Consider the following 22,382-nt stretch of genomic DNA (forward strand, 5'->3'; position numbering starts at 1 on the left):
AAGATAAGAATATGGGCTTTCTGTATGGAAGTGAAGTACAATCTGATTGGAACAGGAACATTTCATGTTAACAGATATAACCCATCCAGTGACTAAATCCGAGCTATTCTGACATATTTTTACAAATCTCAAATTTGTATTTATAGAATAGTTTACCTGCATGTATCATTTTGCTTCTACTTAACCATTACGCGCTGTTTATGGATGGCCTGTCAGATGAAATCCCATTAAACGACTTAAAAAAAACTTAAATATTTTGGAAAATGAAGCTGCAAATGCATTTCCCTAACAAATGACACTTCAGTCATGCTGACACCTGTACAGGTAAGTGCAACTCTGCCCTCCATCAACACGCCATGTGTGCGCGCGCGCTCCTACATGAAGCGCAGCGCTCTGGCACATGACATATTTGGCTTTAAAGTGACGTCACGACAACGTGGGGCTCGGCAGGCAGGTCGTTCGTCAGTCTGAGAGAAGAGGAGCAGCAGGAGGAGACGGACCGTCCTCCTCTCCTCTGTAATGACAAGCTCTCATCCCCCCTCTCTCTCCAACTCCTCATCCTCCAGGATTCTCTCTCATCGCGCTCCTTCCTCCTTTCCTCACTTGCGCCTATTTTCCATCATTTCTTTTCATCCTTTTTTACTTTCTCTAAACCCCTCCTCAACCCTTAACACCTCCAAAGATGTGAGGAGATAATGAGGACCCCCTGCGTGCGCTGCTGACTTGGATCCTCCGTGCATCCTTATCATCCGCTCTCAGTGTTTTTTCTCTCTCTCTCTTTTTCTTGGACGTCCATCTGCCTCTCAGAAATGTAAGCGGCGTGCTGTCAGTTCAGTGATGAAGAAGCCAACAACTTGCCCTCTTTTCCCTGCACCTTATATATTTGCTCTTTCCGATGGAGGAAAGCTATAAATGCTTTTGCGGGGAGGCAAAGTTTGAGGGCACCTGCTCACCTGTCCGCCTTTGCTTTTAATTAATATCCAGGAAGAGGACAGAACAACAGATGAAGAAGTTCTGAGCAAACTGACATTTGTTTTGGCATTTTTATTTATTTTTTTAAGTGGGATTTGTCCGCCTTCTTGGAGGAATTCGATGTGCGCCACGTTGAAGGATATGGCTTAAAACGACCATGCTGGCTTTGACAGCTGGAGTAAGGTCCGTTACTTGAGTGCTTTTGTCTCTACAAACCAGAATTTGCCCCCAGACTTTGGTGGAAAGCCGTCCAAATGGGAGGGTACCTGGAGGACTGAGGCGGATTCGGCAGCCGAGATAAGATGTGGATGAAAAGGAGCGCTGCGCGCAGGTGAGATCTGTTTGCTGGGAAATTAAAATATAAAAGTCGGGATTAATAATGTCACAAAATGCTTCTTTAAACCGTCTTTTTACATTCTTTACAAAATTTGACACCTCTTTTCACAGCAAGTCTGAGTTTTAAAACCTACGCCATGGCAACTTATAGCCAAACGTCGATAAAAATCCACTCGAAATTTATCATTATTAATATTATAAACAGAAAAAGTAGAAACATTATAAGAATATTTCAGGTTATGTTTTTATTTTATTCGTAAACATTGTTTTTGTGAAGAAACAATTTTGAAAGGTTCACATCGAGGACGCTAGGGGGCGCCAACAGCATGGCTCAAACGACTCACACGCGGACAGAGAAGAAAGCGCGCGCGCAGAGCTGCAAGGTTAGCCCTGACAGCTCCACCTCACTGTGATACAACATATGGAAGATGCAATTATGTGATTCAGTGATTATAAGGTGACTAATATTACCCTTATGTAAATATATTGTTTTATTTACCAATAAATTAAACATTTTGATATTGAGGAGGTTTGTGCTTTAAAAGTTTATTTTTGTATTTTTTTTTTTTTTTGCTTTGCAGTTCAGTTACCTAATTTTAACTTGGGTAGATAATAGTATTTCACCGGATGATACTAAAGCAGATTCTCTAAGCTTGATTTGACCAGTTTCAATGGTCTTGCTACTGGAATATGCTCTATAAAGGCACTTGCCTTGCCTTGACTGAACTGATAATATTTTCTAATTTGGTATTTTTCTATAACACTTTTTCCTACGTTTATGAAAAAGATGAAAAGCATACTTTTTAGGTTAGCCTTCTTAGTAAGTTTCCAACCAACAGCCAAAATTTGACATATAATTCTTCCATGAAGTATCTGTAATTGTTTGTTCCTAAATGAGCAACAGTCTAATGTTATTCAGGTTCTGTTACCACACGCCAAATCTTATTCCTGCCTGGCATATTTAATTCCTACCCCTTTCCATGCCCTATATTTATTATGCATGACACACTCCCCACATCCTAGGCTGACCGCACAGGGTGATGGCAGTGCATGGCGTCGACAGAGCAGCAGATGCATAAGATGATGAAATGGTTTCAGATCTGGCATGTTCTAAAGTTCAAATAGATTAGTTTTTCCTTTTTGAGGATTTTTTTTTGGCACTTGCTGAGAGGTGGGGGGGCGGTGGCATCAGAGTTGAAATGCCTGGAGAAACGGCAACTGGTGCTATCTCTACAGCAGCTTGTTATAAGTTGTAAGCCTCTTTGTCTCCAATAGTAACTGAAAGCCTGCGTCGATTGCTTTTGTCATGCATTATCAGTCTGTGATGGTAAACGGATCCTCCCAGGAAAAAAAATCTTACTGTTCCTAATGTGTTTGTTTATGTGCAATGGAAAGAGGGAGTTGTGAACTATGAGCATGTGTGGAAACAGCAACTGTACCTGTTGGAGCAGATAAAGAACAAACTGCCCTCAGAATGGAGATATGTGGGCGTAAATGTAACAGTACTCATTTAGCAAACTCAAAAAAAAAGAACCGATGGAAAGATAATCAAAAACACCTTTCGCTTATTATATGATGTAAATATGATATTATATGATATCTCCTTATTTATTATGTATTTGGGTGACTACTTTATTGAGACTCTCAGTACAAAAATGCCCAATAATCACATTTTATTATATACTTTAAATTACCTGACTGAAATGATGCTGTTATTACTGTAAAAACAATCTTATGTGCCATTTAATATTAAATACAAGAGTTTTACGAACAAATAGGTGATTTATAATTCGTCTTAGATATATGTTGAGACTGTATATGCAACCCCTATTAATGACATATAAAAAAAATTTAAAGAGAATCTTACATTTTTGCAGCTTCATTATCTGACACTAACTCTTCAATTTGAATACATATATACATCAGATGGGGGATGGGCCTATAAGAATAAACAATACATGTTTTAGTACCAAAGTCAATGCTGGACCCCAATTGCTATCAAGCAAGAACAATAGGATGATAAAGGAGGAAAAACTTTAGTATACTGTTAAAGAACTTTAGGATAAAGATTAATTCTAGGGGGTCAGAGGTTCAGCATATCAACCATTTAATGCAATCACTTACTGTAGGAGGCATTCCAGATTCAAGCATGAGAATGTTTCTGGAGGTTAGATCTTTTTGCGAGATCTTTGATACTTTCAGCCATTTTTGCCTTCAAAGGCTGTATAAACTTCGTTAAAGGGCATCATATCATTAATTCAAATATTGATTGGCCTTAACTAAAAACTTTAATTAATTATCATTTGTTTTTACATTTTTTTTGCCAGCCAGTTATTCTATGATAATTCTTGTTCAGTGTGGATTTGTTCCCACACTGAAATAAAATTATTTTTTTTTCCTCAAACGTTCTATCTGAGATAATGCAATAACAGATGCTTCTCTTAGCCTTTCTGTTAATCTTTACTGCTGTTGCCAATAACTGTAAACATCTGTTCATTAAAATGATTGAATGTTTATATACTCAACAGAAACAATAATGCCAAAGCTATATATGGAGGATCATTTGTATTTTTGTAGCACACAAATAGGTTTTCTCATCCTGCCAATTAAATGAAAATAATGTTTTCTTTCAGCACTTACACTAATTCAATATTCTAAATGGGGTATTTGTTTTGTATTATTCAGATATAAATATGGCTGCAGGCTGTAAAAACTGCCAAGAAAATGATTGTTTGTGAGCAACGTTTGTCTTATATCTTTTTGTGCCCCTCTCATTGTAAAATATACTCCATGCACATGATGAATATTCCCAGTGGAAGATAAATGCATGTGTGATCCAAGTTGAAAGTGTCCGTAATTGTGTATAATTTGAGTTTGCTGGCCACTATTAATCTCTGCCAGGCTCTGCATCTCGGCACTAAATCTTTCAGGGACGTCACAGTTTTTGCTTCCCCTCAACCAACCAACACACAGGAGATGCTATCGGGCTTCAGATTCTTGTGTCTCTATAATATAAGTGGCAGAGACACCCTTTACCTTTCCCAAGGACCTTCATTTTAAGTAGAGATGTCCCAAAGAGGTTACTGATTCCTGTGGTGTCTAAACATTTCTATCTGGATAAATATTAGATTTACTCAAGCATTGATAATATGAACACTATGAACACTATGTCCTCATATCAGTATTCATGGAGAGCGTGTGCTTAATATGCTGTGTTAGCCCTGCGTCAAATTGTGGTTTGTATCTGACTAATGGTCTAATTCGGGATAATATAACTGCCTTGATGAACAAGACCCGCTAAATACTCAAAACAGTTTAGTGACATCAGCGGTCTGCTGTTGTTGAACTGTATATGACCCGACTCTTTGCTCTCAGAACTAGCTTTCATGAGAACTCCAGGGCAAAGTATGTCCCCCACGTATGGGAGGGGGCATCAGACATCCAGATAGTCCTATGATTTAGGTGCCATCTTAATAGTCTCTATGAGGGTTATTAACTGGGCCTCTCTGGAGCGTGATTAACCTAATTTGCAGTGAAATAGGCTGAGTTGCTTCTCTGAGATCCTATCTTCTGGAGGTGTATGTGCGTGTGTTCTAACCACCTGTGCTTAGCAGTCTGTCAAATTCCAGGTGGACTAGGACAGGTTATCCCCATATGATCACTAAAGACACAAAGTAAGAGAATCCAACTGTGGCCATTTGACCAATTCGGAGATCCCACTCAAGCTCAGAGACATTAGAGCATTTTTCAGGCTATTGATGGCAACTGAAGAAAAGTACAAAAGTCGCAGTTGCCATTGTGGTTCTTTTTACTCTGCAACACATTCTGTTAATGTATATTGGATGCTTTAGTTGAGTAGACTTGGGTTTATTTTATGGCCTCGGGGACACTGCTCACACCCTGGCTGTTAAAACTAGGCACTGTGACCAAAGAAGAAAATATTCAGTAGCATTAATATTATCTCCTTTTTTATAGGACTTCTCTAAAGTTCTTTAGTCCATAGAAGCGAGCTGCAAACCACAAGATACTGATAAGATCTTAAAACTTCTGATGATCTTCATACCAGAAGTGCTTTTCAACCTATTAACTATAAATTGCTTAAATCTGGAGCTGTGCATAAAATACCAACAAACTGTTGTCTGATTGAGAAATCTGACGGTAATTTAGTCCATCCAGCCCTATTCTTTGCTCCTGTTTATGCATATCTATCAAAACTAAGTGTTATGTTTCCTGCCGAGGTCGGAGCGCCAAAGACAAAGTAATTGTTTCAAAAAATTTCTCCTAATTGTCTTTTCTCTTTCTGTGAGTTTTTCAGATTGAAATTCCCAAACACTTCCCAAAGTTAGATTTTCTGAGGATAACAAGCTCTAAACATAAAATTACATTTCTGTTTTATCCATTGTACTTCAATATGTAAAAAGAAAGGCAAACAAACAAATTAAAGAAAAGGTTATTCAAAAAAGTAATAATGCTGCTCTGAATATGATGTTTATAAACTGCATGTTTAAAGTTTACCATATTTTTTTTATTATTGTAAACTGTTTAGATATACCTATCCACATGTTCGCCTCATTTTCTGCACACCTGCGAGAACTGTATCCCTGCTTTTATCTTTACTGCTTCGCTCATAAATTTGCTTAATGACCCAAATCTGCATCTTGTGTGCATCAGCAAACGGTTGGCAATGTGCTGCTGATGTTAGATAAATCTTGTGCCTGATTGGCAGCCCTGGCAGTTCGCACCTTGCAGTTTGTCAAGATCAGATCCTTTGAGGTGCTACACATGAAACACGGTTACTGGTTTTATTTTTTTGTTTTTTTAAAAGACAAAAAAAAATAACATGTTATTTATGTTCATAGTGTTTCCTGCATGCAAGAAAAGGTACATCTAAAACACATCAACAGATATTCTGTCCATTAAAATATTACATTCAGTAAGTTATAAGTACCATTTTGTGTAAGTATGAACTTTGTCTTGTTGGGACGGTGCTTAGACCTTGCCTGATTATTGTAGTGAGCGTTTGCAGGATCAATGGTACTTCTATAAAGGATCCAATTTATCCATCACACCACTTTTTCCATTAACTGGCCTGTGGAGAATCTCACAGCTCAGCTGAAATACTACTTAATAAATGCTTTGTTTTGTTTTTAGCATCTTAATGGTAATTGATGTGGACTGTGGCGTAGGGCAAAGTGAAAATTATTACATCAAAGGGATTTTATAATTGGAGCAATTTTCTAGTTTTTCTGTTTTCTTATTCACCCCATTTCTCCTAAGCTGTTTCTTTCTGAACATGTGGGTCATATACACAGAGCTGGAGGAAACTGTGCAGAGGGAGTAATTAATGGGATGATGCAAAACCCTTGGCTGTTGTGTCTTGTACTCCTATTCAACCAGATACAAGGATATATTCACCCCTCAACATTTATAATTAATTCATTATTTTTATTTTTACCTTTAGCCTGATTTCTGGTCACAGCCAGGATTTTTATACTGCAGCCATAGTAGCAGTTGTTACAGCTTAGACTTTAAGGCTAAGATGAAGTTCTAGTCTGTTTATAGGGGTAAACGTGTCTTTGCGTGTGTGTGTTGAACCCTACTGGGACTTTTGGATGATTTCAATACTCCCCTCCCAGTGGCCTACTCCATGCAGGCAATCCATAAATCTCTGAAAGCCCACGGAAAGCAAACCATGGTGCTTATCTGGGTGATACAAGATATCCACCCAGGCTAGATGAGCTCCTGACCCCCCCAGAGTGAGTTTCTGCTGCACGGCGACTTGTAGATGATATTTGTCAAAGTAAAGAGATTAAATTTGTCTTTTAAATCCTTTGGAAAACAAGTTCTTTACCTAAAAACAGCTGTGTGCTTGATAGCATATGTATTTGCAAAGATTATTCTGGTTCACAACAAGCCCTACAAATCTCGCTGACCTTCGTAGATCTGTGTAACGGTTTGCTTAAAGAGATAAATTACATTAGAAGATATCATACTGTACCTGAGGAACTATTGATTTTAAAGGTAAAACATTATATACTATATATGTAGCACAAGGGGAACAAAGCGAGTACTGATTACTGGAGAATGAGCACTTACACTAGTCAGCTGTTACCTTATTTTAAGATTCTTGGTCAAATCCATTATTTTCTGGGTTTGTCGAGCATTAGGAGTATGTATGCATGTGTGAATGCCAATCATAGACCAAGATTTAAAGTGTCTCACATTTTGTCCTTCTTACTCTTAACAGTACTTAACATGTGAACCCTGAGAAGAGGCTGCATTACCCAGTGCATGATGCCGGTAACCAATTTAGCTGTTCTAAAACTTGGATAAAACATTTTAGGACTTGCACAGCAATTCCCCAAGCAGGTGATATTGGATGGAAAAAGCAGCCTAATGTCTACTGCACCACAGACAGCTGCTAAACATTGCTGGTACAACAAGAAACTCTTACTTTTCAAATGTTTATTAGAAGCCTTTTTGAAATGAGAATAAACGGGAGAAGACTTTGTGGGAGCAAAAGTTACGGAAATGTATCTGTATGAAAATGAACTGGCAGCTGGATTTGAAAGAAAATGCTTCAAATTATAGATTCTTAAAATGAGGACCTCGTTACCACAGTGGGGGGATTTTTTGAGTTAGATGTTTGCGAGACAGGGCTTTGCTGTTGTCATCCTCCTGTTTGACAAACCATGTGTGGGAGGGGTGAGCAGGCAGAGAGCTTAGAATCAGACTGGCTGTATTGGGTCAAACTGAAGGATGATGCCACTGAGTCTGTGGAGAGCGGGTGTTCAGCCTGAAGCTAACTACGCATCTGATGACCGAATGGTTCATTTAATGCACTTGAAACCGTTTCCCCTCTGTCTCCTAACTTACTTTGTGAAAATCCTTCAAAGTTTACTGTATCTCCACACTGGCTGTAAGCACTGCATCAAAGTCTGTCCCATAACTGACAGTCTTCACTGCTTCTCTTTACCTGTATCACTGTATGACACAACATGTCTTCACTTGAAGCATGCTTCTGGTTCTTTCCTCTTGTTCTCTGAGGCAATGTCAATTCAATTATATTTCAATTCAGTTTATTTATATAGTGCCAATTCACAACATATGTCATGCACTTTACAGAGAAAATTCAACCAGATCATACAGTCAGATTGCTTCAAAGTTTTCTATTTAACAAAAACCAACTTTAAAAGCCTTGCCCTCATAATTTGCAAGTTAATTTATTTATAAAGTAAATATAAACGCTGCTTAAGCTAATTCAAATGAAATTGAAAGTAAAATAAGTAGCCAACCTTATCACTGTCTGTAACCTACTAACACGGTAAGGAAAGCATCAGATGAGCTACCTGAGAAACTAATGTTACGTTTCCCCACTTTAAAACCAAACAAACATGGTGGTTCCGTGCCATGTTAATTTGTTTTGACAAAAGTTGCATGTTATGACTTTTTTCGCTTTACAAAGCGCAGGCTATTTTAATTATTGTGATCAATTTGCGCCTTCAATCCCATCAACTCTTCAGCAATCCCTCACCCCAAGTATGCATGCGGTGACAGTGGAGAGGAAAACTCCCTTTTAACAGTGAGAAACCTCCAGCAGAAACAGGCTCAATGTGAGCAGCCATCTGACGAGGCCGACTGGGATTCAAGGAGACAGAAGTAGACATAAAAAAAGAAGCAGAGATACAAACGGCAACTGTCAACCAGCTCCACAGGCGGCATCGTCCAGGAAACACAACATATTTCTATAGCAACTATTCAAAACACATGGTATCTCATGGCACTTTACAGAGCAGCACATTTTTGAAACCTCTTTGACTGTGATCGATTTTGTCTTAGACAGTTAATTATTATCTGGCTATAAATTATTAGTTTGCGTATGACAAAGAATAAATGGGACTTATATTAAAATATATAATGGGACTTGTATTTTATTAAATATTCAGTCATCTTTCTGGCCAAATGTTGAAAGATATGCATACTTCCCTACACACCGTTTTCTTTAATGATATCCGACATGCAGCATATTAATTATTACATTACATAAATGTATGTATATGTATGTATAAATCATATTATGTTTAACATTTTAAAGCCTGGACCATTAAATCATTTTCAGCAAAATACTGTTTTTTTTTCTAATTAGAACTGTCATTGAACTTTCTGACAAATAAAAAAAATACATTACGGTAGTTTTGTATAAGTGAAATTAAATTATTTATACGCATCAATTTTCATACATTAGGCATTTCTGTATCTTTTATAGATTTTCTGTTCAGTAGATGTGTGTGAGGGATTAAAAGTAAAGTAACTCATGTATCAAATATGATACACTTGGTTTTAGTTCCTAGTTTAAAGTACTGTGTGTTGTAGCTCATTTCCAAAAACATTATTCTCATAATCTTCCTACTTTTTTTCTTCCCTTAGAATTAAAATTAACTGTATAATCTATCTTGTGAAAGACAGAATAAAAAAAGGGTTGCAAGATTAAAATGCAGAATCTTAATAATGCCAAGAAGTAGAAAAGAATAATAATGTAAAGGTGGATTTCAAGAGCTATGGTTTGCTATTTGATAACCCCACAATATCAGGCTGCTTGTGTGAATGATAGTGAATGAGCGAGGTCCTGAAGTTACTCGAGAGGTCGTCATGTTGTAGCATAACAGATGTCCTTGTACATTTCAGTAAGGTTGCTTTACCATGATACATTAAGGCTTGTAGAAATTTGTACTGAAAGGAGATTTAATTTGCTTGAGTGAAACGTTTGACTTTTGTGGCAGATTAAATCTAATGCACCACTTTAAGAATGTACTTAAGCTTTCATTCAGTGACACCAAAGGGAGTATATTTTCATCCAGTGCTATGGGTAAAGTGCCAGTTAAACTGAGTTTTAAATGGAACGGATGAATAAGTCATGTAGGCTCGTAATTCAAAAACTCAGTATGCAGCAAAAAAGCAAAACTGAGGAGAATCAGTTAAAGCATTTTGCATGCTCTAAAGTTTTCGGTTTACTTTTTAATTCAAAGTTACTCAAATTGATTAATCTAGAATGCATACTCTCTTTTGCATAAAAAAATTAAATTTCCTAATAAATTACTTTAATATATTTTGAGGGGTTGGCATTAATGGCAACATAGTATTTTATTTATTGTGGAGTTTCCCTTTCTTGCAATAGAGAAGCATTCAATCTTCAACATTTTTATGCTAATAAAAAGGTCATATTTTAAATCTAAAATGCATTTTTTTTATGCTTTTTGCAATCTTTTGCCAGCACATAATTATTTTTAATATTTATTTTATGATGTCTTTTGAGAAACTTAACAATTTAACTTAAATGACAAAGAGGATTTTTGGAGGTATCTACAGTTGAGAAGTTCAGTAGGATCTGTTTTTGGTTTGAGAACAGAGAATGAAGAAGATAATGTGATGCAGTTTTTTAATGCTCCACCTATTTCACAATTACACTCTGCCACTGTCTGTAACAAAATGTCAAGAATCCAGAACAAAATGTGTGAAAATGTAAGAATTATCTGAGAGAAAGATCTTGATACAGACATTGACGAGGCTGTGTGGGAAAATATTTTTTCAAATGTGGGAGGGGCTACAAGGGATGCAAGAAATAAATGTATTCACTACAGAATTGTACAGAATAAAGGATAGCAAATGTTGGAAGTGTAGTAAAGAGGTGGGTACACTTCTCCATGCACTATGGGATTAACCCTTGATAATGCCCTTTTGGAAGGCAGGTTTATAAAAATTTGAGGACTGGCTTAGTCAACCTTTACCAGAGTCTGCACAATTCTGCCTTTAAGGAGAGAAGTCATTGATACCAGAGTGTATTCCAAAAGCTGAAGATAAACTAATGATGACAGGTTCTCTGGTAGCAGCTAGAATGATTCTTCGTAAATGGAAGAGCCCACAGACTGGAAATTAAGCAATGCCTTCAACTTATGTCAGAGACAGCAGCTTTTGAAGTCATGATTTCAAGGGTGCAGAAGGAGCCGAGTAAAGCTAGCCAAGCATGGGTGTATTTTGATTACAGTGTTGGTATAAATGCTTAAGGGATTTGGGGTGTGTTATATACTGTGTGTATGTGTATGTATATAAATTTGTTGGGGAATAGATCATTTTCTGTGTTGCTGCCGATGTGTATTTATGTGATTCTTGTTTTTGAAAGTAATTTTTCTGTAATTATATTATTATAAAAGCAATATAGAAAAAATATAATGACAAAAAAAATTTATTTTTTTAATTGCTCCACAGTAAAAGTTTTGAATAAAGATCATAATAATAAGCATTTTAATGTCACCATTATTATGCAAGCTAATTTCTGTGGTATTGTATTTTTTCTGTTGATTGCTGCGTAGTAAATGCAGTCATAATTAAAGTGGTCACCCGACAGTTGATCAATTCCAAAAGAAAATAAAAATTGTGTAATTTAGCCCTCTCATATAGCCTTCTTATGTTTCCTTAGTTAAAAGCCTATGATATGCCAGTCTCTTTAGGAGATCTAACCTGTGCAAACACTACATTAAATGTAATTATGGTCCATTGTAAATTTCCCAAAGGTTTGCAACATTAAAGCTTTGAGTGAACAGAGACAATGACTTCATTTATAATAACACAACACTTATCCATGTAACCACTCTAGTTGAATGCAGATGGTGGCAGACAGATGGTCAAGCTGTTACAGTCATTTTCAAAACTCATTGTGCATCTCTGATATCTACAGCTCATTTTTTTTTTTTGTTTTTCCAGAAATATTTGGAAATATTTTACTCAAAGTTACTCCAGGCAATAAACTGCAGCACACAGTACAGTTTGCATCACTTTCCCAGTTTTAACTTTTAGCCAGAACTTGCTGCAATGTTACATAATTAAAATATTTTTGGCTTATAGTTTGGCTTCAAAGCTAGAAATCTTTTCTCATAAAATGAATAAATCTGTTTGATACTAAACAGTATCATTATTCAGCAATGCAAAAAATATTTACACAATTAAAGACCGACTTGAAGCTACTTTAGTTTCTAAGAGGACACAGCACATTGGTATTAGGTTTATTTATATAGTGCCAATTTACAACACATACCAAGGTACTTCAATCAGATACTACAGTTAGACTAGTTAATCATTTTCTATACCAGGAAAAAAACAGCTGATTGCATCGGGTTATGGACTTTGCAGGACATTTTCCTCCTGGACAAGCATGTAGAGAAGGTAAAAGTTTGCTTGCATTGTGCTGTTTACTCTACAGCAATCTTTCATTATTTGCTCATCTAAACATTTATTTACAATCAAATAGAAAATCATGGTCGGCATCAAATCATTTGTAGCCTTCTTATAAATGCAGACCAATTTTTCTTTATATTTAGAAATGTTTTGGTGCTTTTCCTTTGTGATTTTGCATTGAGATCCATTTGAACCTTTGTAATTACTCTGCAAACTCCGGCTTTATCCAAAGGAAGCAAATAAGCAAATCTCAAGTAAAAAAAGAAGTAAAAAAAAAAATCCAAGAAAGGGTAAAGCTTTTTGGTAGTCAGATTAACTTCTCTGGTTTAGGTTCATGTCTGATAAAACTGCAGGTTAACCAGGTTATGGCAATTAATTCTTAATTCTTCTCCGCACAGACTTGTTTTTCTTTAGCATAATTAATTTGTGATGAATGTCACAATAAAAAAGGAAAATACTTTTTTAAATTAAAAAAGCAACTTGTGGATGCGTACATTTTTAAGATTAACTCTATTTGCATTGAAATAATCATAACACTAGGGTTGATTTGTATCAGTTAATATTATTTTGTAATTATTGCATTCTAAATCAGCAGTGATATTAAAACACTCCCTGCTGGTATTTTCCTCACAAATTATATAATTTTGTTTCAGCTGGAGTTTCTGGGTTAAAAAAAAGTTTAAATTCAGTTCAAGAATTCTTTATTTATCCCAAAGGGAAATTAAATGTTGTAACTCATGAGTTATTTTTTAAACAGCTGTTGTAGGTGTTGATAGCCGTAGGCAGAAAGGATGTTCTCTATTGGTCTGTCTTGCACTGGATCTGGAGAAGGCTCTTACTGAAGACACTCTGTTGTTGTTTAACAGTCTGATGAAGAGGATGCTCACTGTTGTCTACAATGTTCTTCACTTTACGAAGAATTCGCCTTCATATCCAGAGAAGTTCCTAGAACAGAGCTGGCCTCTATGAACTTATCAAGCTTTTTTAAGTGATGGAGGAAAAGATCACACCCTCCACAACAGACTTGTTGTGAAGATATGTAGCATCTTGTTTCAAACACCTCATCAAAGACCTCATCTTCCCTAGCAAGTACAATCTGCTCTTTCCCCTCTTATAGACAGTTTCACAGTTGCGTCTCCAGTTTGGTTTGTTGTCCAGGTGAACTCCAAGGTTTTTATACTCCTCCACCACCTCCACTTCTCCTATAATGTGAATAGAATTCAACTTGTTCCTGTTTCTTATGAAATCTAAAATTATCTCCCTTGTTTTGTTGACATTCAGAGTCAGATGATTGTTTCCCCACCATGCCACAAAGCTCTTCAACAGCTCTCTGTACTGAGCGTCTTGTACATCTTTGATGCACCCAATGACTGCAGAGTCATTTCTTTTTTGATTTTTGTAGATGACAGGACTCTGTCTGGTACAGTTGACCCTTTAGTCTAGAGTATCTGACCAAGTCCGTCAAGCCGAATTGTGTTAAATGCACTGTTGAAATGAATGAACATTACCTCCATAGTGCTGTCTGCCTTGTCTAAACGACAGTGGAATTGTTGAAGCAGGTGTATGATTTCATCTCCATGGCGATGAGCAAACTGCATGCGTCCTTATAGCTGTTTGTTTGCTTGCTAAAGTAAAACAACATTCTAAGTTTTATAATTGAAATCAGGTTGAATCCTCAACTTCCTCCATACAACAAGGAAAACAGAAGGATTTTTCTTTTCATAGCTCTACAGAAAAGGAAGACTGGATTAGATTGGTTCTGTATGTTAGCTAACATTTTTCTTAGCCTTAATATGGAACTGTAAAAGTACCTTATTGAGGGGAGGACAACTTAAACAATCCTCTCTTAAGACCTATTTACATTTTCTTACAATTTGAACCTGTCCATGTTATGGGTTCTCTAATCAGCAACTTAATCCGTTGTTACACATTGTTGCAAATGTGCAACTACACTCTTACGTACACAGCCAATATAGAAAGTGTAATTCCCCAGTGCCAGTTATGCATTTAGTGTCGACCTAGGAACCTTTGGCAAACCCTTATTTTTTGTAAAAATTAGTTAAATAGAATTTACAATAGCATCTACATTGCTAAATAAAAGCACAGATAGAAACATGATTGTAAAATGTTACATGCACTCTGTCTGGGGCCAAACTGTCAGGGTTATATTGCTTCCTTGCTATATTCTTCCTTTAATAAAAGTTGCTGGATAAAGGGAGATACAATATGCAATGACACCCGCTGTTTAAAATAGTGACTGCAGTAAATGCCATTCATTTTATTTAGGGTATAAAAGTCAAGGAAACATTGCTGTCTTCTGAATTATACCAAATAACATCCCCCAAAACAGCAGACGTCCTTTAGATGTCTGTTTTTAGGCTAAATCTGGTCAGCCCATCATAGTCTTGAATTAGTCCAGAAAAAGTTGTTGAAAATGCGGCTGTGTTTATTCTGTCTGATGATGTTCAACTTTAGTCTTATAATAGAACTGAGTTTTCAATGTCTTTTCAATTATCTGAAAATTACAGCTTTTCACCTTTCATGTTTCAACCAAATGTAGATGTCATTTGGATGTAAATCATGTCCTCCTTTTAATATCTTTTCAACCAATTTTTGCTCGGTGGGTTGCAAGGGAATATCCACAGCTTAGGCATGATGCAACACAGGGGCAGTCTTTAAAGTGGGGCAGGTTTGTGCATATTGTCATAACACTGGGAATCACTGCTCCCTTAAACTTGCCCATACCTGTATTCAGAAAAATACTATTAATGTATAACCTTTACAAGGAAGCAAGCCTATATTCCCACCATGCACAGTGGGGAGAATATTAAATAAGTTAAAGAAATCTTCCAAAATTAGCTATTAGAAACCTGTAGTAAAGGTTAGCATATTGGGTTCACCATAGCAAGATTTGATTTTTAAAGCAGTTCAGGCACGTTCTATGTTTTAGTTTTTACGCAAATAGCTTACTCTGATAGCATTAAAAAAAACTTCCATTTAAATTATCAGATACTTTTCTTTTTCTCCCCTTTATTTCCCTCTATTTGTTAGTAAACAAAAAGAAGAAATGTATAATTTACCAAAACATGTCTAGATACAATATTTAAGATGCATGCTATGAGTAAACAAGGATGCAATTTAGCCAAACTCATTATCAGCATCCAGTGGGGATGGGAAAAGAAAGAGGAAAAGTTCAAGATCAGGTGTGCGAAGAGGGATAAGACACAAGTAGGGCTCTGAATACAAAATGAACATGTTCACTGAGGTAGTAGCTAAAGCTGCGAAAGCATTCCGATTCCGATCCCAAGTTGATGGATGAGTAAAGTCTGCTGGCATATGGAAAACAACAGTGTTTATTTTTGATGCAAAAAACTCTATTTATACTTAAAAATAGTGCAAGTAAACACCAAGAAAAAAAAAAAATTATAGTATAATCTTTTATTTGAAGATCAGTATGCTTTTTTGTTGGGGTTTTCTATAGTCATAGGATGTCATTATACCCCTTTAAGGATATTGTGGACATCGTTACCAAATTATGTGACACACACTGTAATAAGGAAATTAAAAGTTACCTTTACCATTTATTTTAATAGAAAGACTCATTTTGTTGAACGTGTTCCTAATATAATTTATTCCAGCATTAATTTCCCGAAACCTAGCCTCAAGAAATGTAAAACATTTATTCATTTAAAAGTTTCCCCTTTTTCACTAATTATGGTCTGGATGAAAGCTTCAACTTTAACTGTATCCTAGAAGTAATTGGTTAAGAGTAAAGTTAAAGGAGAGAGGTTAAAGCAGATCAGCTTCTTAATTAGTGATATCATTGTACCCATTCTTAGTTGGCTTGTTCACAATGTTTGTATTGTATTTCCGGTTTATCAAACTACATTTGATTGATCTTAATTGAATAGACTAGTATAGAAAATCCCTTTATTTTTCCACAATTAGGAAATTCTGGTGTTTAGCAGCAAAAAGATTATAGAAGAAAATGGTCACATAAACGTGTTTAAGAATAACATAATCGTAAAGAGTTCAAAAAAATAATCAAATGGAATACTGTACTGTTAAGTATTGTAACAATAATAATACTGTGCACATGGAGAATAAATAACCAATATACAGCTATGGACATTTTAACAGGAATGGATATTTTAAATATAGCAGCAACATCAGAGATGTGCAAAATGAGAGCAACATGTTATAAAACTGACTAAGATAGAAACTGTATAAAATCAGCATGAATGTAACAATTTATTGAGGTTGTTGGGAACAGTGGTGGTTATAAAGTCTTACAGCTGCTGGGAGGAAGGATCTGTGATAATGCTCCCTGGTGCATTTAGGGTGCAGCAGTCTGTCACTGAAGGAGCTGTCCAGTTCTGCAACAGCTTCAGGCATGGGGTGGGAGACATTATCCAACAGAGATGTTAATTTAGTTAGGATCCTTTTGTTTCCCAACTCCTGCACAGTCCAGAGGGCACCCAATCATGGAGCAGGCCTTCCTGATCAGCTTATTCATCCACTTTCTATATAATCTTCTATATAATCATTCACCTGGAATTATAACCTGCTGTATTAATTTTTGTAAAGATGTTGATAAACTTGAATGGAAATTAAATCAAAATGTATCCTACCATTAACTTTCACTGCAGGTTTTAGTTGTTAGCCCACTGTTTCTGTCCTTATTTCTTTATTCTTTTTGTCTTAAATACTAACTCTAATGCTTGCATAGGGCTTCTCACCTGCTCACATGTAGCACTAAAAGACATCATAAAGAATTTATCAAATGCCTGCTGCATAAGTAGACCACAGGCTTCAAGAACTGGAACCTCTTTTCTAAACCTAATGCTAGAAATGGTAAAATGCTGAAGCAGAAACTTCATTGACTGAAATATTTATAAGAATTAAGTGACTTAGAAATGTGCTGTAGGGCACTGTTGTCTTTTTTTTATTTATGGAACAATCTATAAAATTAAATCTCTTAATATAATTCTAAGGTAATTATGTTAATACAATGCTCTGCCTAGTTTTACACAGAGCTCTTGCTAAATTCAGCAGCGTACTGCTACCTAACTAGAGCTTTGCTTTCTTCACAGAACATGTCTGCTGACCCTGACTTGAACACAGTGATTATTCTGGGTCAGACTCTTTTGAAGCTACATGCTGGAATTAATGGGACTGAGAAGGGCAAAAAACGGGGCTGGTATCATGCCCTGGTTTTCTCAATCTGCTGCTGTTCTAGGAAGAAGCAAAAAAAAAACTGGCACATTTTACTAAACCCAGTGGGGACAAAGTGGTTTCCTTAAGGTGCAAAGTCATTTTTTTTTTGCTGTGAGATAGCAATATATTTACCAAAATGTAAGAAGGGCTTTTACATTTTATGAATTAGGATTAATTGAATGTGCATCATCAGTGTTGTTTTGTTCTGATCTTAGGAGATTATGCAGTCTTTCAACTCCATAAAATTTAATGGCCTTATTATTTTAGAATGGTCCTAACATAGCATGAAGTCTTACTTTTAATAAGAACTTTGATTTGTTTTCTTAATGAAACAGTGCAGCTATAAGCTGGTGGGTCATCAGTCTTAGCTAACCACACTGTGCTTTATGGAGTGGTAAATAGAGTTTTAAACAGTGATTACGTATGGGAGTTATCAAAGGATGAATATCAAGAAATTATTTTAACATACCATAAGTTTAGATTAAAATACTCATTCAGTTATGATTTGCAATTCCTTTATGAAATTCTCAGAAATTATTTAAGTATTCAAATATTCAGTTTTTAAAGTGAATTTGCTTATATTTTAAAGTATATTTTACAGTATATTTTGTATACTGTAAAATATCCAATTTGTTTTTTTTTACTTTTGGTGGAAATTCTTTGAGCATGGAACAGTTTCCGGCTAGGGATGGTAGAGAAATTTGGTCTGGCATGATTACATGTTATTACCTCTAGAATATGACAATAACCTCCATTTGTATTTGTGAACATATCTGTTAAATTAATAAGATGATGTGAAGACTAAGTGTCCTTCTCATTAGGCATAAGTTCTAAGTCTGAAAAAGCAAATGCTATGAAGAAGCTGTTTCTCTGCTACATCCTTCTATAAGGCCAGTTGTCACTTTTTGTGAGTTACATTGTAAAGTCATTGTGATAGATTCATTGCTTATAGTTTTATTTCTAATGCTTTTTATTCTCATGATGCAGCTCTTTTCCTTTCAGCCCACACACATGCTGGAGCTTTGCTCAGTGCGGCTCTTGGAAAATCCATTATAAACACATCCACAAAGTCTGGAGTGACAGTTCTTGTCTTTTAAACTTTAACTGCTATGCAGTCTCAAAGGTAACATGGCTGCTATTAGGTACTGAGATGGGATCCTCTGACTACTTGTGAGACCATATGCTGGTGCATTGGCCCTGGGTTCCTCTTAATGTAGGACAATGCTAGACCTCATGTGGCTGTTGTGTGTCAGCGGTTCCTGCAAGATGGCATTGCAGGCAAGGCATTGCAGCTGTGGACTGGCCTGCCCATTCCCAGAAGTGAATATGATTGAGCACATCTGGGGTATGAAGTCTCAAATCCATCCACCAACGAAAGATTGCACCACAGACTTTGCATATTCAGGAGCATGCCCAGGTATTTTAGGGTTATACAGGCATGTGGAGGCAACACACAATGCTGAGCCTAAGACCAAAGTTGGATCAGCCTTTAGTGTGTTTTTCCACTTTATTTTTGTTGTGACGCCAAATCCAGGCCTCAATCTAAAATACATTCAATTTCAATCTCGGATTTTTGTTTGATTTTGTTGTCAGCACATTCAACTTTGTACAGAACAAAGAGAATATTTCATTCATTCAGATCTAGGATGTGTTATTTCAGTGTTCCCTTTATTCTTTATTATTTTGAGTAGTGCATATTCTCAATTCAGAGTTGAATGGAGAAGTACAAATAAGTGCATGAAGCAATGCATTTCCACTTCATTGCATCATAGAGAACAGGTTCCCAGGCATTTTCCCCAAAAACAGCTTTTGGCTGAGGACACCATTTGCAAATTAACAGAAAAAGATATGAAATATGTGAAGAAGAATCAACTTTTGGAATGTCCTTACTTTTATTCACATTAAATTATTATTAATTTTCTTTTGCATAAGATATTAATCTTCTACTTATTAATACGTATAATTATTAATATTAATAAGCATACTTATTATTCTTATGTAAAATAAAAACTAACAAATTTGTTTATTTATTTATTTTGTTCTATATTTCAAAGATAAATCAAACCTTTTAAACATGTGTATAGTGGGAGGGTTGGGCCTAATCAGTGCCAATGCTATACGTGAATATCCACATGTAATATCCTTTAAAGTCAAATGGCAACACTCACATACAGTTTTTTTTTTTAAAGTTTACAAACCATACCAGTAAAGAAATTGATAAATTTAGACCAGTAAATTCAAAATAAAACACAAATGACAAATTATAATTAATAAAATGCACTAAATTGTTATTTAGTAAACTAAAGAATTTATTTTGAATTTTTGTTTGAAGAGTAAACTGTCTTAGACCAATTAGAGTACGTTTCTCACAAACAGTGAACTTACATACCAGTCAACTGGTGCAGAAGATTACTGAATATTCCCTGAACCTTAAAGAAAACCCCTGATTTTAAGTGATCTTCAGAATTTTAGTTCAGGAGCTCCATCACGCTTGTTTACTTATATATACAACCTTATCATTTTTATTGCTTTTTTCAATTTAAATTTCTTCAGCAGGTATCTGATTTATTTCTGTCTTTAATGAAAGGGTATCTAAACTTTCGAGCAGAACTGCATGTATAGTTTTTAATGATTAAAAAATTTTTTATATTGATAAAATAAAACTTATTTGCATTTTTCCCTAATTGTGGTTTGCTCTGGCCAGCTTTGAAAACCACTGTACAGCTGCTCTACAAACATATTGATTCCATCTCCAATTTGTGTTGAACTTTTTTTAATTTAATGATCTAACGTATTCAGTAAGGAATGCTAAATCATTTGGCATTTCCTGTTCTGATTATTTTTTTCCCCTCCGTTTGCACTTTTTAACTTCTTTTTACATGTAAGGCCTTGTGTTATCAAATATTGATGCATTTAAAATACTGCCTCATGCCTGCATTACATCCAGCTGAAGCAGTCAAATGCATCTTTGCATGGCCGCTGGGGTCCAATCTGCACTGCTGTTTGCACTGTACTCACAGTGAGTCATCTGTAAGGAGAAGTGTCCTTGCTCCCCGGCCTGAATGTTATCAGAGAGTTTTTACGCCCCAGAGGGGTGACACCAATGCACAGCTTCTTCACTGTTCACTTTTTTTCCATCTCTGCCACTCTCACAGAGTAATGCAAATGCATCCTCAATGTCCTACAATCTCTATATTAGAAGTACACTGTGCAGCGTTAACTTGCTATGCTGGGGGCTGGCAGGGATAGTGAATGAATGGAAGGAAACAGAGTGTAAAAGCTCTCACATGCACCCTACTCACTGTCCTGAATGTAGTCTCTGTACACAATCCTTAAAAGGTGAACAACCTAGCTGGAACTACTCCTTGGTGGTCTTTGTGCATGTTTTTTACTCTAAAAAAAAGCATAATCCACCCTCAATCCCCCTGGAGGCTTTTGAGGGAAACCTGACAGTGCTGAGCTTTTTAAACAACTTGGCTATAAATAACATTAAACACAATGAGACACTGAATATCAGTAAGGGCTTTTTCATCTTGCGACATGTCTGATTAACTCCTATAGATGTTCCACTTGCAGTAGGTCAACTATTCATCAAACTTCACTCACATACTGTCAAACGAGAAGGATGCGAAGCTACTGGATTGTTAAATTGCAGTTTCAAAACTTCTCATTTGCTGCTTGTGCATCAAGATGCAAGATTTTATAAAACTAGAAAAGTCCATATATCACTAAGACAGAGCAGAGCTAAGTTTAGGTGGTTTTCAAAGTTTTGATGGATGACTACCACTTTATGGAGGCAGCATATGATTGAGGGCAGCACAGAAACACACAAAAAGTCCTTGTCAGTAAATTGAACTCTTGCACACCATTCAAAGAAAGTGCATTTCTAATGGTTAGAGTGTTTGAAATGTTTAAGGCAAAGGTGTGATAAAGGTGTTAAAATTGAGTTAATGGATGCCTAGTTTGTCTTAAGGTGCCCTATGCTATCACAGATTGCTGATCTCTCCCTCTTACTTATAAGCAGAATAAGCAGACACAGCAAAGCCAAATGTTAGGGTGCAGAATGTCCAACTGCTGTAAACCAACCTAATTAACTTTCCCTCTAAGGAATTTGGCCTTGCTCTAATCTTTTAGGGTGTCCTTGAGTGATATTTCTTGAGTTTCTGAAGGTCTTTTGTCGATTTATTTTTTTTAATCCTTCCTGATTTTTTATTTATTTTCAGCCCAATCCATGTATCTACCCATAACAGTTTCCAGCCTAATAACAGCAGCAAGCAGCCTACAAAAAATAAAACAACACCAACAAAAGTGCAGCATATGAAATCCTTCATGCTTCATCCAATCATACTCTATGCATCCCAATAAATGTTGTTATATTGACAAAGTATTTATTTTAGTATAAAAATTTAAAGTGGAACCCATATAACATTGACCCATATTTAGAAAGTGACATATTAAAATAATGTATTTTTTTGTTGCCGGTAAGTTACAGTCAAGAGCAAACAGCAAACTCTATAACTAGTTTTCTAATAGGCTTAAAATAACTATGCAAGACAAATAAAAATATATTTATTTTTGATACAGAAATGTTATGTTATGTTTTCTTATCCAATTATCAGCAAAGTTCA

The 22,382-nt window shown here is 35.9% G+C and overlaps 1 protein-coding gene across 1 annotated transcript in view; it reads left to right on the top strand.

Annotated features, from left to right (window-relative positions):
* The first annotated feature begins 501 nt into the window (after positions 1-501).
* The window catches only part of ajap1 (adherens junctions associated protein 1), a 73,407-nt gene continuing 51,526 nt past the window's right edge, over positions 502-22,382 (top strand). Inside the window, exon 1 of the mRNA XM_015380194.1 lies at positions 502-1,303. Within this exon, the coding sequence (XP_015235680.1) occupies positions 1,275-1,303 (29 nt within the window). The 5' untranslated portion in view covers positions 502-1,274. The remainder of the gene's footprint in view (positions 1,304-22,382) is intronic.

This window comes from Cyprinodon variegatus, unplaced genomic scaffold (assembly GCF_000732505.1).
Source record: "Cyprinodon variegatus isolate N-32 unplaced genomic scaffold, C_variegatus-1.0 Scaffold209, whole genome shotgun sequence".
Classification (NCBI taxonomy): Eukaryota; Metazoa; Chordata; class Actinopteri; order Cyprinodontiformes; family Cyprinodontidae; genus Cyprinodon; species Cyprinodon variegatus.